We start from the raw sequence: 20,857 nt of genomic DNA on the forward strand, positions 1-20,857 counted from the left end.
TTCTACATCACTACTTTAACGTTTGCGAGTCAGTCCATTGTATGAACGGGTCGTGTTTCATTTACCCAATCTTCTTCCCTTTTACTCATCGAATCACTGTTTCTCTGACTTTGATCACTTCAACAATTCTGTACAATAAATTCAGGGGAACAGCCACGACTGTTTGCTTACACTGCATTTCTACGAGTAGTGCTAATTGACAAGCACAAAATACGCTAAGCACTTTAACACATTCTCTCACTTAATCCTCACAATGATGCTCTAGGGTAGGAGCGATGATCACACCCATTTTCCAGGTGAGAAAAGCTGAAGCTCAGAAAGTCGGTGAAGCAACCAGTCCACAGGCATCGGGCCACCGAGCAGGAGGGACAGCCACGGAAAACCACATCCCGGACAATGAACTTCACCACTCCTGGTATCACGTGCCAGGAGAAGCTGAAGTCCCTGCGTTCCCCCAGTGTCCCTCGATTTCGTGAACGAGATTCGTGGCCAGAGGATGGGTGTGCTTCCCTGGCACAGTCCAGCTCAGGCCTGTGTCCCACCCACATCTCGGAGTCCGCTCAGGGCTGCAAGTTGACCTCAGGAGGGAGGAGACAGACAGGTTATCGGCAGTGGGACTTTCGGGAGTGAAGTCGCTCGAGGAGGCCCAAAACCGGAGAGCCAGGGACACCGTTGCGGAGCAGGAGACACGAGGGTTTTGAAGGGGTAGGAGTGCACCTTGGGCAGAGGAAAAACTGCACTTGAGGGAGAGAATATTCCAAGAAGAGGCATAAAAACACTGAGTGTTGAATAAGAGAGGAGTTCAGCCCACACGGGATATGGGACCAGAGGAAACTGAACAGGATTGGACATTTGGTTTATTTCCCACAAGTAAACCCGGCTGATCGGCACAGGGACCAACACCGTGACAGTAACATTTACACCCCAGAAGTGGAGCTTGTGTGTGAAACCTGTGTCTCCCAGAACGGAACGTCTTGGGACAAGGAAAAAGTACAACCAGAGAAATATGTAAGTTTGAGTACGAATGAAGCAGTAGGGAAGTGTGAACACACAGCTAGTGGGAAGAGGACCGGCGTTTGGCCCCAACTGCAGTGGGTGATCGGAGCGAGCGCGTCACTGATGGGACAGGCGTTTTAGGGGCAGGGCAGGTCGGAGAGGCCAGCGAGGCAGTGCCGTGGGGAGGCAGAGGGCGCAGCAGCCGGGAGAGCTCTTCCGAAGGTAGGATCCACGGGGACAGGTCACCCTGGACGTGGCTGTTAGGGTAGGGGGCCTGTCGATGATGCTCCAGGATCTGCCGGAGGACAGGACCGGCGGTGGGACCACTCCTCCAGGACGGAGGACACAGAGAAGCATCAGGAGGAAGGGCCTCCATGCTTACCACGAGCAGAGGCATTTATTCCCAGCTCACAGGCTCAGAACCCCCTGCTCGGCGCCCTGAATATCCAGAACTGGGGAGAATCGATGCCCAGCTCTGCGACCTCCGCCTTGACCTCTGGCCTTGACCACTGCTGCAGGGGTGAGGGGACTCAATGTTCTTTGCCTGACGACCTGGTGAAGTTTTACCTTGCAGGTCCAGCAGCTGCCCTGCTGCGTTCGACCTGGGGGCAGGTGGGGGGTATTAATTAAGGTGTGTCTGGGATGCAAAGGGCAGAAATGGAAAGCCTCGCAACCCGAGCTCCCGGCACACACTGGGCGGATTCCGAGTCTGCACATCGAGTCCCTGCGGCAACCTGACACCTGTTCCCCCACCTCCAGTGCCGCCAGGAAATGAACACTCACCCAGGTACCTGGTCATAATTAAACTGAACAAAAAGACAGCTGCTCTGCCTTTCTTGTCTAATCGCGGACCTGCAGCCAGGGGATTACTAGCTTCGGGGCAATTTAGGGAGGATTACTCTTTCATTAGCAGCTAGGGGGTCAGTTCCAGCCCAATGTCGCAAGAGCCTCGTCAGACACCTCCCCTGCGGAGGGCCCATCCTGCCTGTGTCCGGAAGGTCAGCCGGCACACAGCCGCCGGCAACCGCTCGCCTGACCCCAATCAACTGTGGTTTTGCGCTAGACACGTCACCCAAATGAATTCTGCCTCAAGTTTCCAAGTGTCTATGATAATGTCATCCCAAATTTTCGCTTAAGTCTCTGGCAGCGACAAGAAGGAACAGCACTTGGGGAGGAACAGGACTGGGACTGTCCACCAGGGTGTCAGTTAAATGACTCTTGACCTCCACACAGCTATAGAACATAAAAATGACTTGCTGGTCATTAACGGTTTTACCACCTACGCATGTACCTTTAAGTGTAGAATAGAGTTTTACCTGGTTTTTCATCTTCACACAATCACAGTATCAGATGTGTTCGTTGGCCATTCACATATCTTCTTTTGTTAAATTTCTGTCCAAATCTCCTTAATTAAGTATTCTTTGCAACGTTCAACAAAATTCACAAACCTCAAGCTGGACTAAATAAAATAAAGAGACCTGAAGAGCCAGTATCTGCAATAAAGGAATGCAACTACAAATCCTACAGCCATGAAAAGTATTTTTTTTAAATGATCAACTTTATGTTAATTAATCTAACAATCCCTGTTTACGCAGTGACCCAACAAGCCAGGTATGCAGGCATATCCCCAAAACACACTTGAAATGTCTTACCTTTCATTAACCCCTAGATCGGGGGCATCCAGCTCATTTCCCCCAGGGACACATCGGCCTTGCGGCTGCCTTCAAAGGGCCAAGGTAATTTGGGGGACTGCATAACTGTGACTGCTCCTTGACAGTCAAGGAGTTGAAATTACAGTCAGCCCTTTAAAGGGAAAACGAGTCTGACACCCCTGCCCCAAGTCCTCTGCTCAGAAAACACCGGTGAGCGCCCACAGGGAAGACCACAGAGGACTCACACTGAAGACACAGGCTTTCCTGCTGGCCACACACTGCATTTGGGGTGGCGGTCCCCAGTAAGACAAACACGAGGAAGGGAGGACACTGGCTTTATTAAAGATCGTGATGCGGTCATTTATTAAAGGGGAAAGCAAAGCAAAAAAACAAGTGTTTTGTGATGTTTTGGGGGAAAATAGCTTAATTATCAGCAATATTCTTTCTCTTTGAAACGAGCTAGTAAAAAGCACAATCTTTGTTGTACGAAACAGTCTCAAGGGAGGAAAAGCAGCACGCACAGACATATTTTCGATAGAAAAAAATTCAGTTATGCAACCAGCAGCATTCAAAATTGTTGACTGTCTACAATTATAAAAAGTGACTCATGTTATAACAAAGTGTTTTAAGAGCCCATCAGGGTAGAACAGACACAATGTTCTGAAGGCATAAAAGCCCCCCACGGGGAAGCCCGTGTCCCACCCCAGCTTCACCATCAGGACTTTTGGGTTTCCTTTCCTTGTTCAGAGTGGCTGAGTCAAGCAATCACACCGAGGGACAGAGGCAGAAATCTGCATTTATAAAAAATGCTACCTGCCAAGGAACTACTGCCCATCTTAAACATCGAAAAAATCTTAGATTTTAAAATAAACTGTACCCCACACCTCGCACAGCAGCTCTGAAAGCCTGAACCCTGCTGTTAATTTGCTGACGGCGAAGCCCGAGGACACGCTGAGCGTTCGGGAGTCTGTGCCTGCGGCTGACCCTGGACAGCGGTTTCGAGGGGCAGAGGCAGGCCGGCCCAGGCTGCACCCCGCCCCCAAAGGGATCCCCAGCCGCAGCGCTGAGACTAGCTCATTCCACCAGGTCTCATCGCTCAGGCAGCAACATGAGCCACCAACACAGGAAGCAGCCGAGCCAGCAGCCCACAGCCTCTTTTCAAGGTAGGACCCACTTCTTCGCTGGTTTCCGATGGGTCCCCACAACCCCTCACTCAGATGCGTTGTGCCCTTGGTTCTCGCTCCCTGCGCTGCCTACGGTGGGAGGTGGCGCACAGGGAAGTAGTCCACAAGGTGGCCCCGCCAGGGACTGATGGAAGCCCCCGTGAACACACTCAGCTGGGGACGGTTTTGCCCTGCCCAGAGAGGAGCAGCCACAGCGGGGGTGGGCAGCGGAGACCGGGGGCACAGCCACACTGAGGAGCCGGCCCCGGGACAGATCGTGAGGAGGCAAGACCACCAGCCCAGAGTTACTGCCAACGCCGCGTGAGGCTGCACACGGCACGGGCTTTGTTCCGGATGAATCGATGGGCAGAGACAAAATTCACCCGGTCACCTTCCACAGTCACCGGCTATTCCCAGACTGAGTGACGTCACCCACCACTCACTGAGATGTCACTCTCCTGTGCTGGGCCGTGCACTAACTCTCAGCACGCACCCCGCCTGTGTCCTGCCAACAACCGGCAGGGCTGCCCTGTCCCCTTTTCAACCAGATGAGCAATCTGAGGACCAGAGGGTACGTGTCTTGTCCAACACCACACTAGTACGTGACAGCCACAACTAGCACCCACGTTTGACATCCAAGCCCACGCTCTCTGCCGCTGTGGGGTGCACACTGGTGACATCCTAAAAGGCAGCTCGGAGCCCACTGGGGAGCTGCACTGTCTTCAAGAGACACCGGGTGGGGAAGAACCCACAGACGCCAGGGAGGGCGGCGCCCTGTCTCCCGCCCTGGCCGAAGGCAGGTGCGGGACCTCAGCCGCCCGCAAAGGGCCCCGTGGGCTTGCTCCTTCCTCCCCAGTCAGAGGGGAAGGCTGGACGGTCTGAGGGCTCTGTGCACAGGGGGCGCGGTCCAGCACGGCCACTGCCGTCAGTGTGGAGGCTCCCGGAGCCAGAGCCTGGGGGCAGCCGGGGCTGGTGAAGGACAAAAAGGCACCGCAGGGAGACCTCGCCGCAGGGTGGTTCTGGGGCTGCCGCAAGCCCAGAGGTCCGGCGGCCAAGACAGGTCACTTGGAGGTCAGGCAAGAGCTATGACATGCAGAGACCAACGGAGACGCCACCGGCCCGGGACGCTGCCCACGGGGAGACAGGGCAGGAGACTCTGCAGGGGCCGAGTCACAGCCTGGCTGGTGAAAACAGGGACGCAGCTCCAGCGGGTGTCCTGGAGCCACACGGGGACACACAGGGTCACAAGAGAGACGGAAGCCGGGGCACCAGGCTCTGGGCCCAGCTCTGCCACCCACTGTGGCTTCGGGCACATGTGGCAACCGCCCCGAGCCTCAATTCCCACCAGCGCATGGAGGGACAGCCCTGCTTCCTCATGAGGCCCGTGAGAACAAGGTCGGGGACACAAAGCCCTTCGTCTGTGGTTCCGCGGCCCACAGTGTCATCTCTCCCAGTGTGTCCCTCGGGGACTCAAGTGCCAACTCGGAACCTACTTAAAGGTCAAGGGGCGGGGCGCCTGCACCCTGCTGACCCCAAAGCAAGGCTCTGCCTTCCCTCCCCAACACCGGCCCCACTTCAGGAGACAGGAAACATAACTGACCATTTATAAACAGTGAGGGAAAAAAATACAGCAGAGAACAGCAAAAACTGTCACCTCCTGTTGGCGCTTGTCCAAAAGGAAAAGCAGCACTTTCTTTGCCGCCTTGATCTCTCTCAAGCTAGTTCCCAGACATCACGAGGAAAGCAGGACAGAAACACCCCAGAGAAAGAGCGGGCGCCACCGTCACAAACCCGTCCCACAGCCGGGGGACCTGCACAGGCCGAGGTGCAGAGTCAGCAGCACCTTTTATCACCCAGTGCCCCGTTCGTGTCCCCAACAGCCTGCTCTGTGGGCTGGCATAGCAGTCAGGGGGGGCTGAGTCCCTGGCCCCTGACCCAGGGAATAGCGTGTCCACACTGTGTGGGGCACAGGCCAGTCTCCAAGCTGAGGGACAAGTCTACAAAGTCCCGTGGGCCCCCAAACGCTGTCCCTTACTGCTGTGCCCCCGCCACCAGGGGCTCACCACCTGACGATCCCTGGCTCCCAAGGCTTGTCTGTTGCTTAATGCGGTTTTTATTTATGAGAATTTGGGGAACCACACCCACCAAGGAAGGGGCTGATGAGGCTGATGCCTCTCCGGAGGATACAGAACCGCCCCTCCTGTTGTGCTATAAGACATCTGGGACTGGGGACACGCTGCTGCCTCCAAAAGCAAATGTTTGGGTCACCCAGACCCACTGTGACCAGAGAAAAGGCACAGGCCTGTGAGCCAGAGAGTTAGAAGATATTTACAAAAGTGTCCGTCGGCTTCCGTCCAAAGCTTCGCAAGAGCTGGCCACGTGCTATGTAAGACACGCAGCGAAACACTTCTTCACGGCGTCCCTAGGGGGAAAAACACAAGGGTAAACAGGAGATTGTCACCCCAGGCTCCTGAAGGGGTCAAGACCCCCCTGCAGATTTCCCGGCACCCAAAGGGGCACGCTGCAGAAAAGAGAGCACCCCAACTGTGGGGCCAGGCCCCAGGCAGGTCACCCGTCTTGTCTGAGTGGCCAATGTCTCATCTGTACAAGGGCATGTCCCCACCCGCCCGACAGGCTAGTAGTGTGGATGGTACAAAGTAGTGGCCGCGGATGCGCGATACCCAAAGGAGAAGTTGAAAAAGTAGAGACGGCCAGAGACCAGGAAATGGGCCAGGACGGTGCACTTTCTAGCGACCAGAACCACAGACCGCACTCAATGCGTTAAGTGAAAACGGCCCCCTGGGGACTTTCTGTCAGCGAGCAGCAGGAGCAGGAACATCCTGAGGGACATCTTCCAGGAGCTCCCGAGCACAGGGACCTCGCTACAGCTCAGAGCCCAAGGGGCCGTGTAGCCCCACCCAGGCACTGGCTCTTGGGAACCAGTGGGGAGCGTGCACAGGGAAGCTGGGCGCTCCCAGAACCGCTGTTCTCCTCCGGCAGCGCGTGGACTGTGCCCTCACCCCCGCTCTGCTCCCCGCTCCCGGCTGCCCTGTGCAGAGGGCTCGGGGGGCCCCCTGAGGGGAGGGGCCCGCAAGTGAGGGGCACCCACATGAGCAGGCAACTATGCTTTAACGTCAAGGTAATTCTAAAACGTTTCTTAAGGCACGTCCCACCCTGTGGTCCCTCCCAGGAGGTGTTCTGAGCGAGAAGGGCTTTCATGGCCAAGTGAGATCCCTCCTGAACGCCCACAGTACACAGCACCCGTCAGGAGATCTGACAGCGAGGGCCCCTTCGCAAAGCCACTCAGCAGCCGCGATTGAGATGGGCTTTTTCAGGTTCTCGTCCAGCAAATCACCCCCAGATCTTCCAACCCCCACCAGCAACAACATGGGCGGGCGGACACAGGCCTGCCCCTCCTCCTCCACTCAGCACCGGTTTCCACGTTCTCAACGTTTAGGAAAAGCTTCTACTGCGTTAATGAGAATGGAAATTAGACGGTGACGTCAGAACAGAGTCGGAGGCAAGATCACCAAACGTGCTCACTTCAGGGGACATGCAGGGTCAGAACTGAGGGCTGGAGGGGCCAGCCCAGGGCAGCCGTCAGCGAGGCCTCTGCGCCAGAGGGGTCCCATACGCCGCCCAAGGCCACTGCTCACTGGGAGACCCTGCCCCTGCTTGCTTCCCCTTTATAAAACGTTCCCATCCTCAGAATGCTGCTGGAAAACAAGCCCGGGCTGGGATCCCGCCACCCTGTGCTCAGTGACGTTGAATGGATCCGCCTCTGAGAAGACCTCCTCCAGGGCACAGGTGCAAAGGGCAGGAATGTGCGTCTACCCACTGCAGGTCCCAGCAGGCGGCTGCCGGCAGCAGGACCGAGTGGGCCTGGGTCAGCGCCCATCGCTGGTGTGTGATGGCGCGGGGGAGGGGTGGGGTGCGGGGAGACGACCGTAGCTCACTAACCAGGTGCGTGCCACCTGCCTGTCTGTCTCAAAGGCCCGCAGCAAAGGTGAAACAACAGGCAGTCTCTGCCAACATTCCAAACCCACAGGCCCTTAGCAGACACGGGCCGTCCCCAAGAGACAGACACCACGGCCCTACATGCGGTCGGTCTTACCTCGCAAATGGTATGAAGGAAAGGCTGTACCTGCAAGGAGAAACACACAGAAGATCAGATCACATGGAGGGCGCGAATGAACGCGGTGGAACGGGCGCCTGAGCCGCCAGAGCGTCTGCAGTGACTCCCGGGGCCCTCGCCCCTCGGGGCAGGGCGCACACATACGTGTGCACAGGTCCCCGGGGCCCTCGCCCCTCGGGCAGGGCGCACTCATACGTGTGCACAGGTCCCCGGGCCCCAGGGCAGGGAGAGTGTCATCTGTGGGAAGGAGCATCACCTGCAACGGGCAGATCGGCGCAGAAGCCGTGTCCTGAGAACGGCGGACAGCCCCAGGCCAGCTGTCCTCTGACATTGACATGCACAAGTCCTTAACAGAACACAGCCTCTCCCCATTGGGACAAACTGTCTGCTCTACTCCAGTTAATTTTCAAAAAAAACAGAAAACGGAAGACCATAAAACCCCAGTCGCCAGCCACCCTATGGATGAAAGTACAATCAAGCTTTGACTCTTCAGGAACCCGGGTCCAAGGCTCTCTCAGCGGCCCCAGCGGGAGCCGGGCAGGGAGGAGGCCGCCCACCACCCTCGGGACCAGCCTGGGGCATCGGTCAGGCGGGACGGTTTCAGGCATCCACGGGGTCTTGGATCATGTCCCTGTAGATGTGGGGGGAGGCGATCACACAAGCAAAGGCAGCCATGAGTACATGGGCACAAATTTCTGCCCCCAGGAAATGAAAATACACACGTAAGCAGCCACGCCAGGCTCTTGCAGACCCTGCCACCACGGCACACGCCACATTAAAACCGGGCCTCCCCTCTCCTCCCTGCTGACACTCGCCAGGTTCACCCACCTGCGAGCTCAGCCAATCCCCAAAGGCCAACACTGTGAAAGCACAGCTATTCAACAGTCCCAACTGCCACTGGGAGGGTGTGTGCTAAGCTCGCAGTCTCCAGATCCGTTTCTAGCAGAGGAGTATAACTGATCCTTGGACACTAGACAGTCCACCCCGGCTGGTACAGCTCAGTGGACTGAGCTTGGGCTGTGAACCAAAGGGTCACCGGTTCGATTCCCAGTCGGGGCACATGCCTGGGTTTCAGGCCCGGTCCCCAGTGGGGGGGCATGAGAGGCAACCACACATTGCTGTTTCTCTCTCTTCTCCCTTCCTTCCTCTCTCTCTAAAAATAAATAAATAATTTCTTTTTAAAAATTCCCACAATCCTCTTTTCTCTGCAACAGACGGTTTTTTCCAAAGCAGATCAGTCACATCCACCCTGAAACCATCTGGCAAACGTCATGCATAAACTTCCAAAGAACTGGGTTGGCCGAAAAGTCTGAATACAGGATGTAGCTCAGTGATCAACTTCACTCAAAGCAATTTTGTTGCACTGTGCTGTGACAGCTGTCCTATCAGCGTGTTTTTAAAAACTTCCGAAATTGGTGGACTATTGTGTAGCCGTATTAATATTGAAGATGGCAGGAAACACACACTTTTGGCGTATTATACTTTACTATTTCAAGGAAGGTAAAAACACAACTGAAATTTAAGAAAAAAGGTTTGTACAGTGTGTGGAGACCTGCTGTGACGCATGGCGAGTGTCAGAAGTGGTTTGCAGAGTTTCTTGGTCCTGCTGACATCTGGCCAAACGATGCTCGGCTGTGGGCCGTCTCATACACTGGAAAGTGTTGAGCATCCCCCCGGCCTCTGCCCTCAGAAGCCGGTAGCGGGAGAGAGCCGACATACTCAACATACCCAAATCAATACGATTATTGGTGAAAATAATTTAAAATATGTGTGCGTGTGCTTTTGCCCTGGCTGGTGTGGCTCAGTGGATTGGGCACCGGCCTGTGAACCAAAGAGTCACCGGTTCAATTCCCAGTCAGGGCACATGCCTGGACTGCAGGCCTGGTCCCCAGTAGGGGGTGTGTGAGAGGGAATCACACACTGATGTTTCTCTTTCTTTCTCCTTCCCTTCCTCTCTCTAAAACTAATAAAATCTTTTTCAAAAATGTGTTTTGTACTTGATGGAAAAAACCTAACGGACTTTTTGACCAACCCAATTCTACAGACAGGGCTCAGAAGCTACAGATCCCACAGGTGCCACGCCCACCGTCCCGACGGAGTCGGACCAGTTTGGAAGGACTGACACCCCACAGCCCCACCTGGGTGTCAAACAATGAAGCCCTTTCACCGAACGTGGCCCTCGAGTGGCGGTCCCCTGGTCCTGCCAATGGGCCTCCCTCACAGAGGCCGATCCCACAGCCACGTGGTCTCCAGCCCCCTTGCCTCCTGCCCACAATTCCCTCTCCGTTCTTCAGGTAAGGAGTCCCCCATCCCTCATTCTCTTCCTTTCCACTCTCCTTTCTCTTTGACAGCTTTCTGGCCCACAGCCTCCTTTTACCTGCCCCCGCAGACTTCGTCACCCTTGTTCTTACTGGATGTGAGTGGTTCGGTACCATTAATAACATCTCAGAATCAACCGTGAGCCCCGCAAAACGCCGCAGTGGCCAAGCCGCCCGCGGCCCCTCACGCCACCCACTGACAGGGGCCCAGTCGACAGGCTGCGCTCTGCAGCCTGGCCTCGCCCGCACCACTGAGATTCTTCAGCTGAACGGCGCCTGTGCTTCTGACTCCCCCCCAGCCCCCGGGGTTTGATCACCATCAATGCAGCGGTCAGAGATCGATGCAGACAGGGACACTTACCACGTCAGGGCCAAGGACTGCAGGATGCAGAAGATGAGAGCAAGCCCCTTGTTATGCCACTGAAACAGAAATGACATGGTGCCGTGAACGCAGGCGGCCAGTGTGAGAACTAACGGGGCGAAGGACGACTCAAAGCCCAACTTACCCAGAAGGCGGAACACAGGGTGAGCGCAAAACACAGCTGCGGAGAGAAAGGAGATGTTGGTAAGTTAACACGGTGATGACCACAGCGTGGGAAACACCGTAGGGACTTGCCGTTCTCGGCAAACTTACACCAATACTTAGCAGGCTGCGGTAATCGGATCCTGTGGCAGCCACAGCGGCCAAATGCCTCCCCCATTCCAGAGCACTTCACCCACCTGAGCGCCCATGATTGGCAGAAAAATTTAAATCGCAGAGAAACTAAACTAGCCCAATAAGAACTGGAGTAGGGTTAAAAGAGAAGGATCCTCTTCTACTTTCAGATTTTCCCCAAATCTCTACCCAGCCAACACCGTCGCCTTTCCGGCCCACCCCCGCGCACCGGTCTCTCTGCCCAACACATCGTAACGCAGGTTCCACACGCACCTCTGTGCCCTGCCCCTGCCAAACACTGGGCCCCAGGGCAGAAGGAGCCGCACGAGGACAAAGGTGCACATGAGATGCCACTCACACCCAGCGAGTGAGAGATCGGTTTCCTTGTCACCTGACACTCCCTAGGTCCTTTCTTAGAGAGTCCTTCCTACAAGACGCTGTCCAGGCCGTCCCCACACACGACCAAGCAAGAACAGCAGGCTCTCCAGGGTCCGTCATGCCTGTCGTCTCCACCCATCCCGGACGGTACCTTCGCCAGCAGTGTGTCCTAAGTATGTCCTCTGAGCTCGGCTCTGTGCACGAGGCTCTGAAGGACACAGTAAACAGCAAACGTGCACAGGGCCTCAGAAAACTTACCTGTCTGACCAAATGAGAGGTCCATGAACTGAAGTAAAAATATGTTGCCCACGTTCCAAATGCTGCAACACCGGTAATTTAAACAAAAGGCTAGAGAATGTGGTTGGGAACGCTTTTGACAGCCACGTGGAAGCAAACAGCCCAGAGACAGGATGGGCATTCTGGGTAATGGGATGGGGAGAGAAGATAAGACTGAAGGCCCCATCGTCAGAGCGGAAAACGGGGCAACGGGCCACAGCGAAGATGGGTGAGAACAGGTGTGACCCCAAAGTCACAGGACGGTGAGGGGCAACAGTCCCCCTTTAGAGGATGAGCCCTGTGTCTCTGTGTCATTGTCTCTAAGTTGTATGCAGGTCGCTTCACCATCCCCAGGAGGGCGTCCAGCTTGCTTACTGCCCTGTCATTTTGGCTGATTAGGCAAGCAGCGCCCTCTGGAGGTGATTTATAGACCTGGCAGTTCCTTAACCCCGTGGAAACCCAAAGTGGGGGGTCATTGTTAGGAGCCCACTCCCAGGGCTTTGGGTAGCAGTCAAGATGAAAGGAAAAAGGTCCAAGAAGAAAACACGCCCCAGAAGCGCAGCCAGCAGGCAGACTCACCAGCACCATGATGGTCGCGATCAGACGCGTGGGCTCAAACATCCTCTTCAGCTGCTTCATTGGTCCCATGAGGAAGACCGTGCTGCGGGGAGACACGCACCAGCCATGAGGCCGGAACAGGCCACTCTGGGCGCAAGCTGCCCCCACCGCCCCCTGCGTGACCGACTCATGGCCGAGAAGCTCTCACTCTGCCTCGAGCTACGCTGAAGGGCCCTGGTGCATCGCTCTCGCTTCCCCCATCAACATGTACGGGGTCGGTCACAGGAACACTTACCACCCGCGTCTCACAGACGGAGAGACTGCAGCCCAGAGGGCGGGTTCCCGACCAGACCCCTGACCAGTGAGCAGTGGCACGAGACTGCACGTGCACTGGGTCTGGTTCCAGGGCCACATTCGTCACCTCCTCCGAGGGTGCCCCCTTCCTCCTTCCCCGTGGAAACCAACCAACCAACAAGACTCAGACACCTTACAGGCTTAGGCTGTTTATGTTAAAAAGCAGAGCATCTCATTTCCCTTCATAACCTCCTACAGGATACCTCTAGTCATGGTAACATCCGCTCTGAATTGTTGCAAGTCTGCTCAACGCCACACATGGGACCTCATTTCATCCCTCCACTACTGTGAGTCGGGTGTTATGACACTTATTTGGGGGGTGGAAAAAATGAAGCTGAGACGGCTAACTGGTGTATCCAGGACCACACAGCTGGGAGCTTAAGGCGCTGGCACGCAAACCCGCAACTGCTGGGTTCCAAAGCTCCGAAGGGCCTCCCTGGTGTGCCCTGTGTGAACGGGACCCGAGAGGAGGCAGGAGAGACAGAGCGGGGCCTCGCGCCCACAGCACCGGGGCCAGCCTCCTGTCCTTTCCTGACTCATCCCAGAAGGGCTCACGCAGAATCAGCTGAGCAGCTGCCTCGTATAACCAGGGTTTAATACAAGCCAACCACCGGTGACACTGGGGTGGCGTTCCACACAAGAATGAGGCCTGGGCAGAGGCACAAGGGTGTCTGGGACAGGCAGGAGGTTCGGCACTCAGGGCTATACTGGGCACGAGCGGGAGGGGCAAGGGGGCAAGGGCTGATCTCAAGGGCCTGGGCCCAGGCCCCACCTGCAGAGAGGGACAGGGAGTCCCTAAGTAAAAGCTGAGCGGGGACAGTAATGAACGGCCAGTAGGGGGCAGTGGAGGAGGACAAGAATGGGGGACCCCTGCAGCAGTTCTGATGAGCGACACCATCGGCGGAGCTGAGAGCAGCGCCCACGCCGCCGGCTCTAGGAAGCCCTCCCTGGCCCCAGGCCAGGTCAGACCAGGCCGGCCGCCCCTGAGCACCTCTCCCTCCACGTCCTACTCTGCTATCAGGTTGCGTCTGTCTGCCGGGCGGACCCGTGAGCTCCCTCATGGCAGGAGCCCGACCATACTGGTCTTTGAATGCTCAGAGCCCAGCAGGGTATGATCAAGGCTCCCCACGGGAGGGGCAACAGCCACGAGGACAAAGAGGAAGGAGCCAGCAAGAAGGCACCACCAGGCCTTGAGACTGGCGGCGTCGGCACACAGGCGTGGCTGAAGCGTCGGAGGGCACGGGCTCGGCCCGGGATGTCTACGCAGCCAGCAGCACAGCGGTGGGCGGGTGCCCTGCCGTGGGGAGCAGGTCTGCCGTGGCCTCCCACTGAATAATAACAGGTTTCCCCTTGCAGCCGCCGACCCAGTGAGGCTCCTGAAAGCCCAGGCTCAGTCTCCAGCAGCGGTACCAGCAGAGCAGGCAGAAGGCCGTGCTGTTCAACTGCCCCGGGCCGAGGTGCCCTCCTGCAGACACCTCAGTGGTGAGACATCACCTGCCGTCTCCCTGGGCATTTCAGGTACAAACACACTGTGCGGTGACAGGACGGGGACAGGATGCATTTTGACTACTCTTTCTCTCCAAAGCCTTAAAGCTACAGAGGCCCTCTCCTCCCCACCCCCCAACCACCATCCACTTCCACTTCCCCCTCTAATAACCGGCCAAGGGTAGATTAAAACCTGTTACCTCCCAATCGATGCGATGTTACCGAAGGTGTAAAATACTGCAAACAGGTACAGCCCCTTTCTCGGCACCCAGAGCAGGAACGTACCCTGCGAGAGAGAGCGGAGGTGTCCTCCCCCTGCCACACCACCAGGGACACACAGACACCTGTTCCGCTCCCCACCCGCCTCCTCCCTCCCCTCTTACCCACGAACAGTGACAGAGGGAAGGAGGCGGGTGACACGGGCAAGATGGAGGAGGGGACAGAAGCCTTACCAGCAGCGAGCAGAGAATTCCCGTGACAAAACACGCCGCGAAGCCTTTGATTCTGGTGTCCCAGCTTAATGAAGACGTCTCAGTCACCTGGAATTTTGGAACACAGGTTGCAGATCTCCCCCGGGAGAAAGGATGCACAGGGCTATGGTCAGGTCAGAAGCGGTGTGTGACTTTGTTCAGAGGAAGGCGGGAGCACAGAATCCTGCACACTCGGAGCTATGAGAGCCCTCCTGAGTCACGGCGCCCGGTGCCTTCTGCTCCCGAGGGTCTCCTGTCCTGCACTAACAACCCCCCCGCAGTGGACACCCTGCCTCAAGCCCACCCACTTCACAGACTGGAAGGCAGGACACAGACCCGCAAGCAGCCAAGCCTCGCAGCAGCCCGGGCCAGACCAGGCCCACCGTGGGCAAGGTGTGAGCTCTGCCTGGCAGGGGCTCAGCAGATGGGGGTGTGTCCCCTGGGCACGGTCCCCTATGCCCACTGGCCAAGCTTCAGCAGCTGCTGCTGTCTGAGACCTAGGGTGGGGGTAGGGGTGGGGGAGGCTCGGGCTCTGGCCCTCCTCAGGACACACACGGAGCCGTTCACTACTGTAGTGCTGTTCTTCCGGGCAGGCGGCAGCCGGACCACGTGAGTGTGAGGCAGGTCTCGGTTAATCAGTTACTGCCCTGCCATCCTGAAGCTCTGCCACCAGGACTATCCTCTCCCAAGACCAGAGTTCAGAGGCAGCCAAAGTTTCCAAAAAACTCTGCTGAAACAGGAGAGCCTGTGAGTAGCCCCCAAGGCTTCTCCGCATGTCAAAGACTGCCACCAAGTGTCTGTCCCCCTGAGGTAAGGGCCACGGCTGCTCCAGATGGGCACAGGCAGCTGCAGCTGAGACCAAGGGCCCCCCACCGCAGCCGAGGCAGGTGGCCAGGCCGGGGTCCCTTCACACAGGGGCGCACACACGGCCACCTGGCAATGTGGTGAATGCTGTCGAGCACGTTCCCAGGGGCTGATGGAGGACGTAGGTGGTGGCAGAGCCTGCTGGGGTCACCGGACTGGCAACTCCCTCAGCCTTGAGGGCTCCCAGCGCAGGACTTGTTTTCCAAGGAGGACCTGTCTCCAAACACCAGTCAAACCAGAAGCATGAAGGGAGGACCAGCGGCTCCGCCAGGTGTGGCAGGCGCTGCTACAGAACTGCTCACCTCCACCCAGGAGAAAGGCGTTTCGGGCAGGTTATCAAACGGGGTTCTCCCCACCCCCCATATATTCACACGTATTGAAAGTGGGCTCATGGGACTGAAATAACCCCGACACACACACACAGCACCCACAAGATCATGTGGCAACACAGGACCCTGCACGGAAAGGCACACTTGGGGCTGGTGACAAGCAGTGGGGACGGGACAGCAGCACCAGTGAAGCGGGCCATCTGGCACCATGGCAGGAAGCCCCGCCTCCAAAGTGAGCAGGCGAGGCTCTGCCATCCAGCTGCCCCGGTGCCCACCCCACCAGGCCAGGCGCCCACTGCCGGACCATCTGGCCTCCCACCAAAGACAGAATCAAACCAAAGCCACAACTCCTCCTACTCACGCGAGAACCAGAGGACTTACCTTGCCAAGGTGGAAGAAAACACCGGGCTGCGTGCAGGGAGAAACGTGGTATGGGCTTGGACAGGATCTGCTACCTGAGCACTACTGGGCACCAACAGGGGTATTTTTAAAGACTCAACCTTTTTTTTTCCTTAAAGAAGATAAACCATAAACCGAAGTATCAAACTCCGGTTGATGGCGGCCCTGATGGCACTAAACAGCCCCAACAGCAGGACAGTGAGACTCCAGCCCCCGCCAAGATCAAAATCACTTGGCCACAGGGAGTGGTCTGCTTTCCGCTTTCAGAAGGAAAGTGATGTGTTGGTTCTGCAAGTCTCTCAGGCTGAATTCCACCCCAGTGTCTCCCTGTTTAGCAAACCGGGGGGAGCTGACTTTTGTAGGTGATTTTTCACCATTGCTGTTCCACTGTACGTGGTTGTGAGTTCCGGGTCACAACACAGGCGGGGGAAGCTGCTGGTCCCCTTCTTCTAACCGGACTCAGGGAAAGCCAAACACTTATCACACTTTTTGGAAACTAGACTGGCCAGAACAGGTTCCTGGGCAGAACCTGGAGGTGACGTGCTCGCTCGCTATCTGATTGGCAGTGGGGCACAAAGGTCCCTTTGACTCTGGACTGTGGACAGGAGAGGGGCTGTTGCCAAAAAAAGGAAAGCTAAGAACTATTCCGGGAACGGCAGGTAACGAGGAGAAGCTGAGAAAGAAATACTGCCCCCTTCCTGCACTGTGCAACCAGGGACCATCCACACCTTCCTTGTCCGGGCAGGCCTTTGTAAACCATGAAACCCATACTTTCAGAAAGAAGTCCATGGACCCTGCAGACTGAAGGGGTAGCTGTGAGGATGAAGGACCAGAAAACTCGTTGTGAGGCTACCTGTGATTACACATGGCTACCGAATTTTTATAATCACCTGGCTGGTTCCCTACGTAGGAGAAACAGAACCACTCATCATCCTTCTACTGTTTGCATTAAACGGAGGAAAGTTTTAAAAGTACTTGCTTCCGGTGACTTCTGACAGCTTACACGGTACTGAATTCGAAGAGACCGTAAAGCCACCTGTCCAACAAGCCACATAAGACAGAAACTCGCCTACCCCCCACCGAATCCTGCAGTTCCGACAGCCGTAAAACCATGGGAAGCAGGAAGTGTCAGCCCACCAAGTCAGGACCCGCATTTCACAGGTGGCCCTGATCTAACACGTTAAGAACGAAGCCAAAAATAACCCTGAAGAGGAATTCTGCCAGTTCAGAAATGCGTCCCAGGAGCTCGGGTGGGAGGTGCGGGTCAATCACCGTGTGAACAGGACTGGGAGCTGGGAAAGAGGAACCTGAGAGCCGTGTTTCAGAACCAGAGAGAAGCACCTACTCTTGGGGCTGCATTTAACACACGCCTGGACTTTCGATGCTCTGAAGCCCTTCACTGTGTCCAAAGCAGCAGCACCACTTCAGGTAAAAACAAACTCAGCGTTCAGTTTTCCTGCTGAGCTACATCACCCCCTCCAGGGACTGCCCACCGCTCCGGGATCCCTTTCTGAACCTGTAACAGTGGCATCACCCACTGTCAACACGCCCCACAAGCATCTTCAGGGACAGAAAATGTCCCACTAGGGAAGCCAGATGACAGTGTGCAGGGCTCTGGATGCGCAGGACTGTCGCTGCCTGAGTTTTCTTCACCTCCCACCTGAAGTTTCACTTGAGAGTTCGGAACAGAAGTCAGAAATCCAGAACCCAGACTTGGGAAAGTACCGTTGAGCCCTGACCAATTAATAAAGGCAAGAAATGGAATAGAACCCAAAGAGCTGTTTTGAAATGACAATAAAATATAAAAATTAAATAAATAGCCCTGGCTGGTGTAGCTCAGTGGATTGAACACAGGCCTGCGAACCAAAAGAGCGCAGTTCGATTCCCCATCAGGGCACATGCCTGGGTTGCCAGCCAGTTCCCAGCAGGGGCCGGTTCCCAGCAGGGGATGCACCAGAAGCAACCATACATTGATATTTCTCTCCTTCTCCCCTTCCCTTCCCTTCTAAAGATAAATTAAAAAAATTTTTAAAGTCAAGATCTGGGTGTCAGATGTAATAGCAGCTCTTTATAAAAATGAAATGAAATAAAATAAATAAAACAAAGCAAATCCCAATTCCTACCACACTCCATTCCTACAGTGTAACTTCCAGGTGAAGCTGGCAGGCTGAGACTTCAGATGGATGGAGGTACCCGCATCACACAAAACTCAGTGACGTCAGCAACCCCAAGGTGAGCGATAGGGGCGTGGGAGAAAACCACGGGAGATGCTGACCAAACTGAGAGCAAAAATGGGTTTTTAGTTGAAAGATGGGGAAACTGAGGCGCACGACATACATGCCAAAAGTAAAGAGATGTTCATTTGTTATGCGGAAAGAAAAAAAAAAAGCAAAAAGTTCCCAAGAGAGGAAACATTCTGTAGGGCTCTACAGCCTAGGGGATCAGTGCCCAGAGTTCCACTCGACCAAAAACCTAATCAAACAGCAGAGGGACATCCCGGGAATCCGAGGAATCCGCGTGTACCCGGAGAAACCGGATGCGGCCCCGCCCTCGGGAGTCCAGGGTTTCGCGGCGGAGGCACCTTACACAACACGGAGAGGAGCTAGGGCCGGGTGTGAGTCTCACACCCACAACTCCACCGGGCTGGAAGACGGCCAAAGCCCCCGAGCGCACGACTGGCCCCCTGCCCGGGCCAGCAAGGGCGCCCCTCCCCCGCATGCGTCCTCCCCTAGCCGGGTTCCTAGGTTTCGCTACAGCGCCGCCCTTCCCCGAGAGGTGGGGGGGATGGGGCTCAGGACTCAAGTAAACAGACGGCGACAGCTGAAGCCCAGAGCCCAGGCCGTCCCAGGGGAGAGCCGCCAAAGAGGGAAAGAGGGGAGCGGGGCTCCGCGTGGGGCCGGGTCGGGGATGGAAAATGGTTGGGGGTAGAAAAGGAAGAGCAGAACTGCTTCCCAGGAAATCCTAGAAGTCCTGCTCCTTCCCGGAGCCAGCAGCCCCGTGCCCTCCAGGCCCCTACGAGCCCGCGCCACGACCGCGCGGGGGGCACTCACGTCGGCCAGGCCGCCCCGGTCCTCGGTGTCCTGGCCGCTCAGCACTTTCTTCAGTTTGTCCATCCCGGGCCAGTGCGCGCTGCCGCAGCCCCTCGCCGGCCGCCGCCTGTTGCGCTGCTCTGTTCGCGGCCCTTCCGGGTGCGCGCCCCGCCCAGGTTTCCGCCCACCTGGCCGTGGCCAGCGCAGGCGCCCACCCCCGCCCCGCCCTACTGTCCGGCTGGTTTTGGACGCGGATGCCTGGAGTCGCTGGGAGAGTGGGGTCGTCGTCCCAGAGCCTGCTTCATTTCCTCGGCGTCCCCAACTAGCAGAGCCGGGGCCCCAGGAGCGGAGTCGCGCACGGTCCGGCGGCGGTGGGCTAGGACCACGCTGTTGGGAATCGGGCGGCCACCTGGAGGCAGTGCCGGCTACCGGGCTTGGTGAAAACGTGAGCAGGAGAGGCACTACTTCCCGGCGAACGTGCACCGAGAGCGTGATACCTTGGAAACCTTGGTAACCTTGGTAACCAGCTGGGACTTGGGTGAGGGGCTGGGGAAGGAATGCTAGGTGGCCGGTTCCTTTCACCAACCCCCAACTGGACCCCAGTGCTGATGAGGCCATGCCAGAGAACCCCTAATCCGCAGGACAGAGGCTCATTGGGTAGGCTACTCGCTGGGTAGGGTCAACAGAGCTAACTTGCAGATCAAATCGCTCAGAAAAGCAAAAGACAGCTTCCCCCAGAGCGTCCGCGAGCCTCCCCCTCCGCCTCCCTCACACACGGACACTGAATGGACTTAACTTATAGGTTACCAATGTCAACAAAAGCTCACTGTCCCCAATCCAGTGCCAAGGGTAGTCCCCAGTCAGAGGCGGAGTAAAAGAGTGATTATGCAGGTCAAGTTTGCTAACCCAAGTGATGCGATCTGGAGTGAAAACCCAAAGTGTGCTCCTCAGAAACAAAAGGGAGGCCTGCTTATATAAAGTTCCCGCCCTGGTCCCTGATTGGTCCGTTTTTATGCAAATGAGGAATCCAAATTTGCAACTTGCTAGTTATAGAGTTGCAGCTGCTCTTATTGGTCAGGAGAAATAGAAATGAAACTAGAGCTCCACGGTTCCGATTGGATAGTGCAGGTCTCAGCCTATTGGTTGAAAGACGATTCCAGGAATTCCTTTATAAAGATGGGTTCAGGTGGCAGAAGTTCTACTGCTTCTTCCTTGAGAAGCTGGCTACATGAGTTGCGCATGGTGGCAATGGCTCCGTGGTTCTGCTTATGAATCTTGTGCCCGGTTAATCACCAGGAGTCGTTACCAGTAGATTCCTTATCGATGTCCACACCAAGAACTTAGGCCTGTTAGAAATTATTACACATCAACCCAGCAAGAGTTTGCACAGGACTCTATTCGATTCAGTCAAATGGTTGTACTTACACCCCTGTGTGATTTCATCTTCATGGGTATTCAAATATGCTTTGCTTCGTAATTTTAGTTTATACCTCTGAACTTGAAAAGCAAATGCCCCTTACCCCCTTACTACACTCGGGTTAATTCCTGCCTCAGTTCCCTGCGGCAGCAAAAATCCCTGTTTGCCTGGTCCCCGGAGGGAGCAGGGAGCGTGCCTGTTTTGTTATCCCTGCAGGGCCCGAGGCCCAGGATTTTCTGCCCCTGCTCCCAAGTCGGGGGTATTTCCATGGACTCCCCGCGAGATAACGGGTTTGTGTCCTGTGGCAGAGCATTTCTGACCACACACACCCTCTGCCCAGGCAGAGGGTTTGGCCTTTTTCCCTCCCCCAGAAATCAAG

General features: G+C 56.2%; 1 protein-coding gene across 1 annotated transcript; it reads right to left on the reverse strand.

The window, feature by feature from the left end:
• Positions 1 to 2,966: 2,966 nt before the first annotated feature.
• On the reverse strand, positions 2,967 to 19,242 carry SFT2D2 (SFT2 domain containing 2). The gene is made up of 8 exons (XM_037167471.2): positions 19,083 to 19,242; positions 14,423 to 14,509; positions 14,171 to 14,256; positions 12,153 to 12,234; positions 10,771 to 10,806; positions 10,626 to 10,684; positions 7,926 to 7,955; positions 2,967 to 6,233 (listed from the first exon to the last, which is right to left on the reverse strand). The coding sequence occupies exons 1-8, from the start codon at positions 19,143 to 19,145 to the stop codon at positions 6,194 to 6,196; spliced, it is 483 nt and encodes a 160-aa protein (XP_037023366.2). The 5' UTR covers positions 19,146 to 19,242; the 3' UTR covers positions 2,967 to 6,193.
• Positions 19,243 to 20,857: the final 1,615 nt, after the last annotated feature.

The sequence above is a fragment of the Artibeus jamaicensis genome, unplaced genomic scaffold, assembly GCF_021234435.1.
Source record: "Artibeus jamaicensis isolate MK-2021 breed Jamaican fruit bat unplaced genomic scaffold, CSHL_Jam_final scaffold_625, whole genome shotgun sequence".
NCBI lineage: Eukaryota > Metazoa > Chordata > Mammalia > Chiroptera > Phyllostomidae > Artibeus > Artibeus jamaicensis.

Coding starts and splice junctions, on each gene's coding strand:
- SFT2D2 (XM_037167471.2), bottom strand. CDS start 19,145: ATGGACAAACTGAAGAAAGTGCTGAGCGGCCAGGACACCGAGGACCGG. Junction 12,235..14,170: donor AACATCGCATCGATTGGGAG/GTAACAGGTTTT, acceptor GTCTCCCCGCAG/CACGGTCTTCCTCATGGGAC. Junction 10,685..10,770: donor CCCTGTGTTCCGCCTTCTGG/GTAAGTTGGGCT, acceptor TTTCTGTTTCAG/TGGCATAACAAGGGGCTTGC.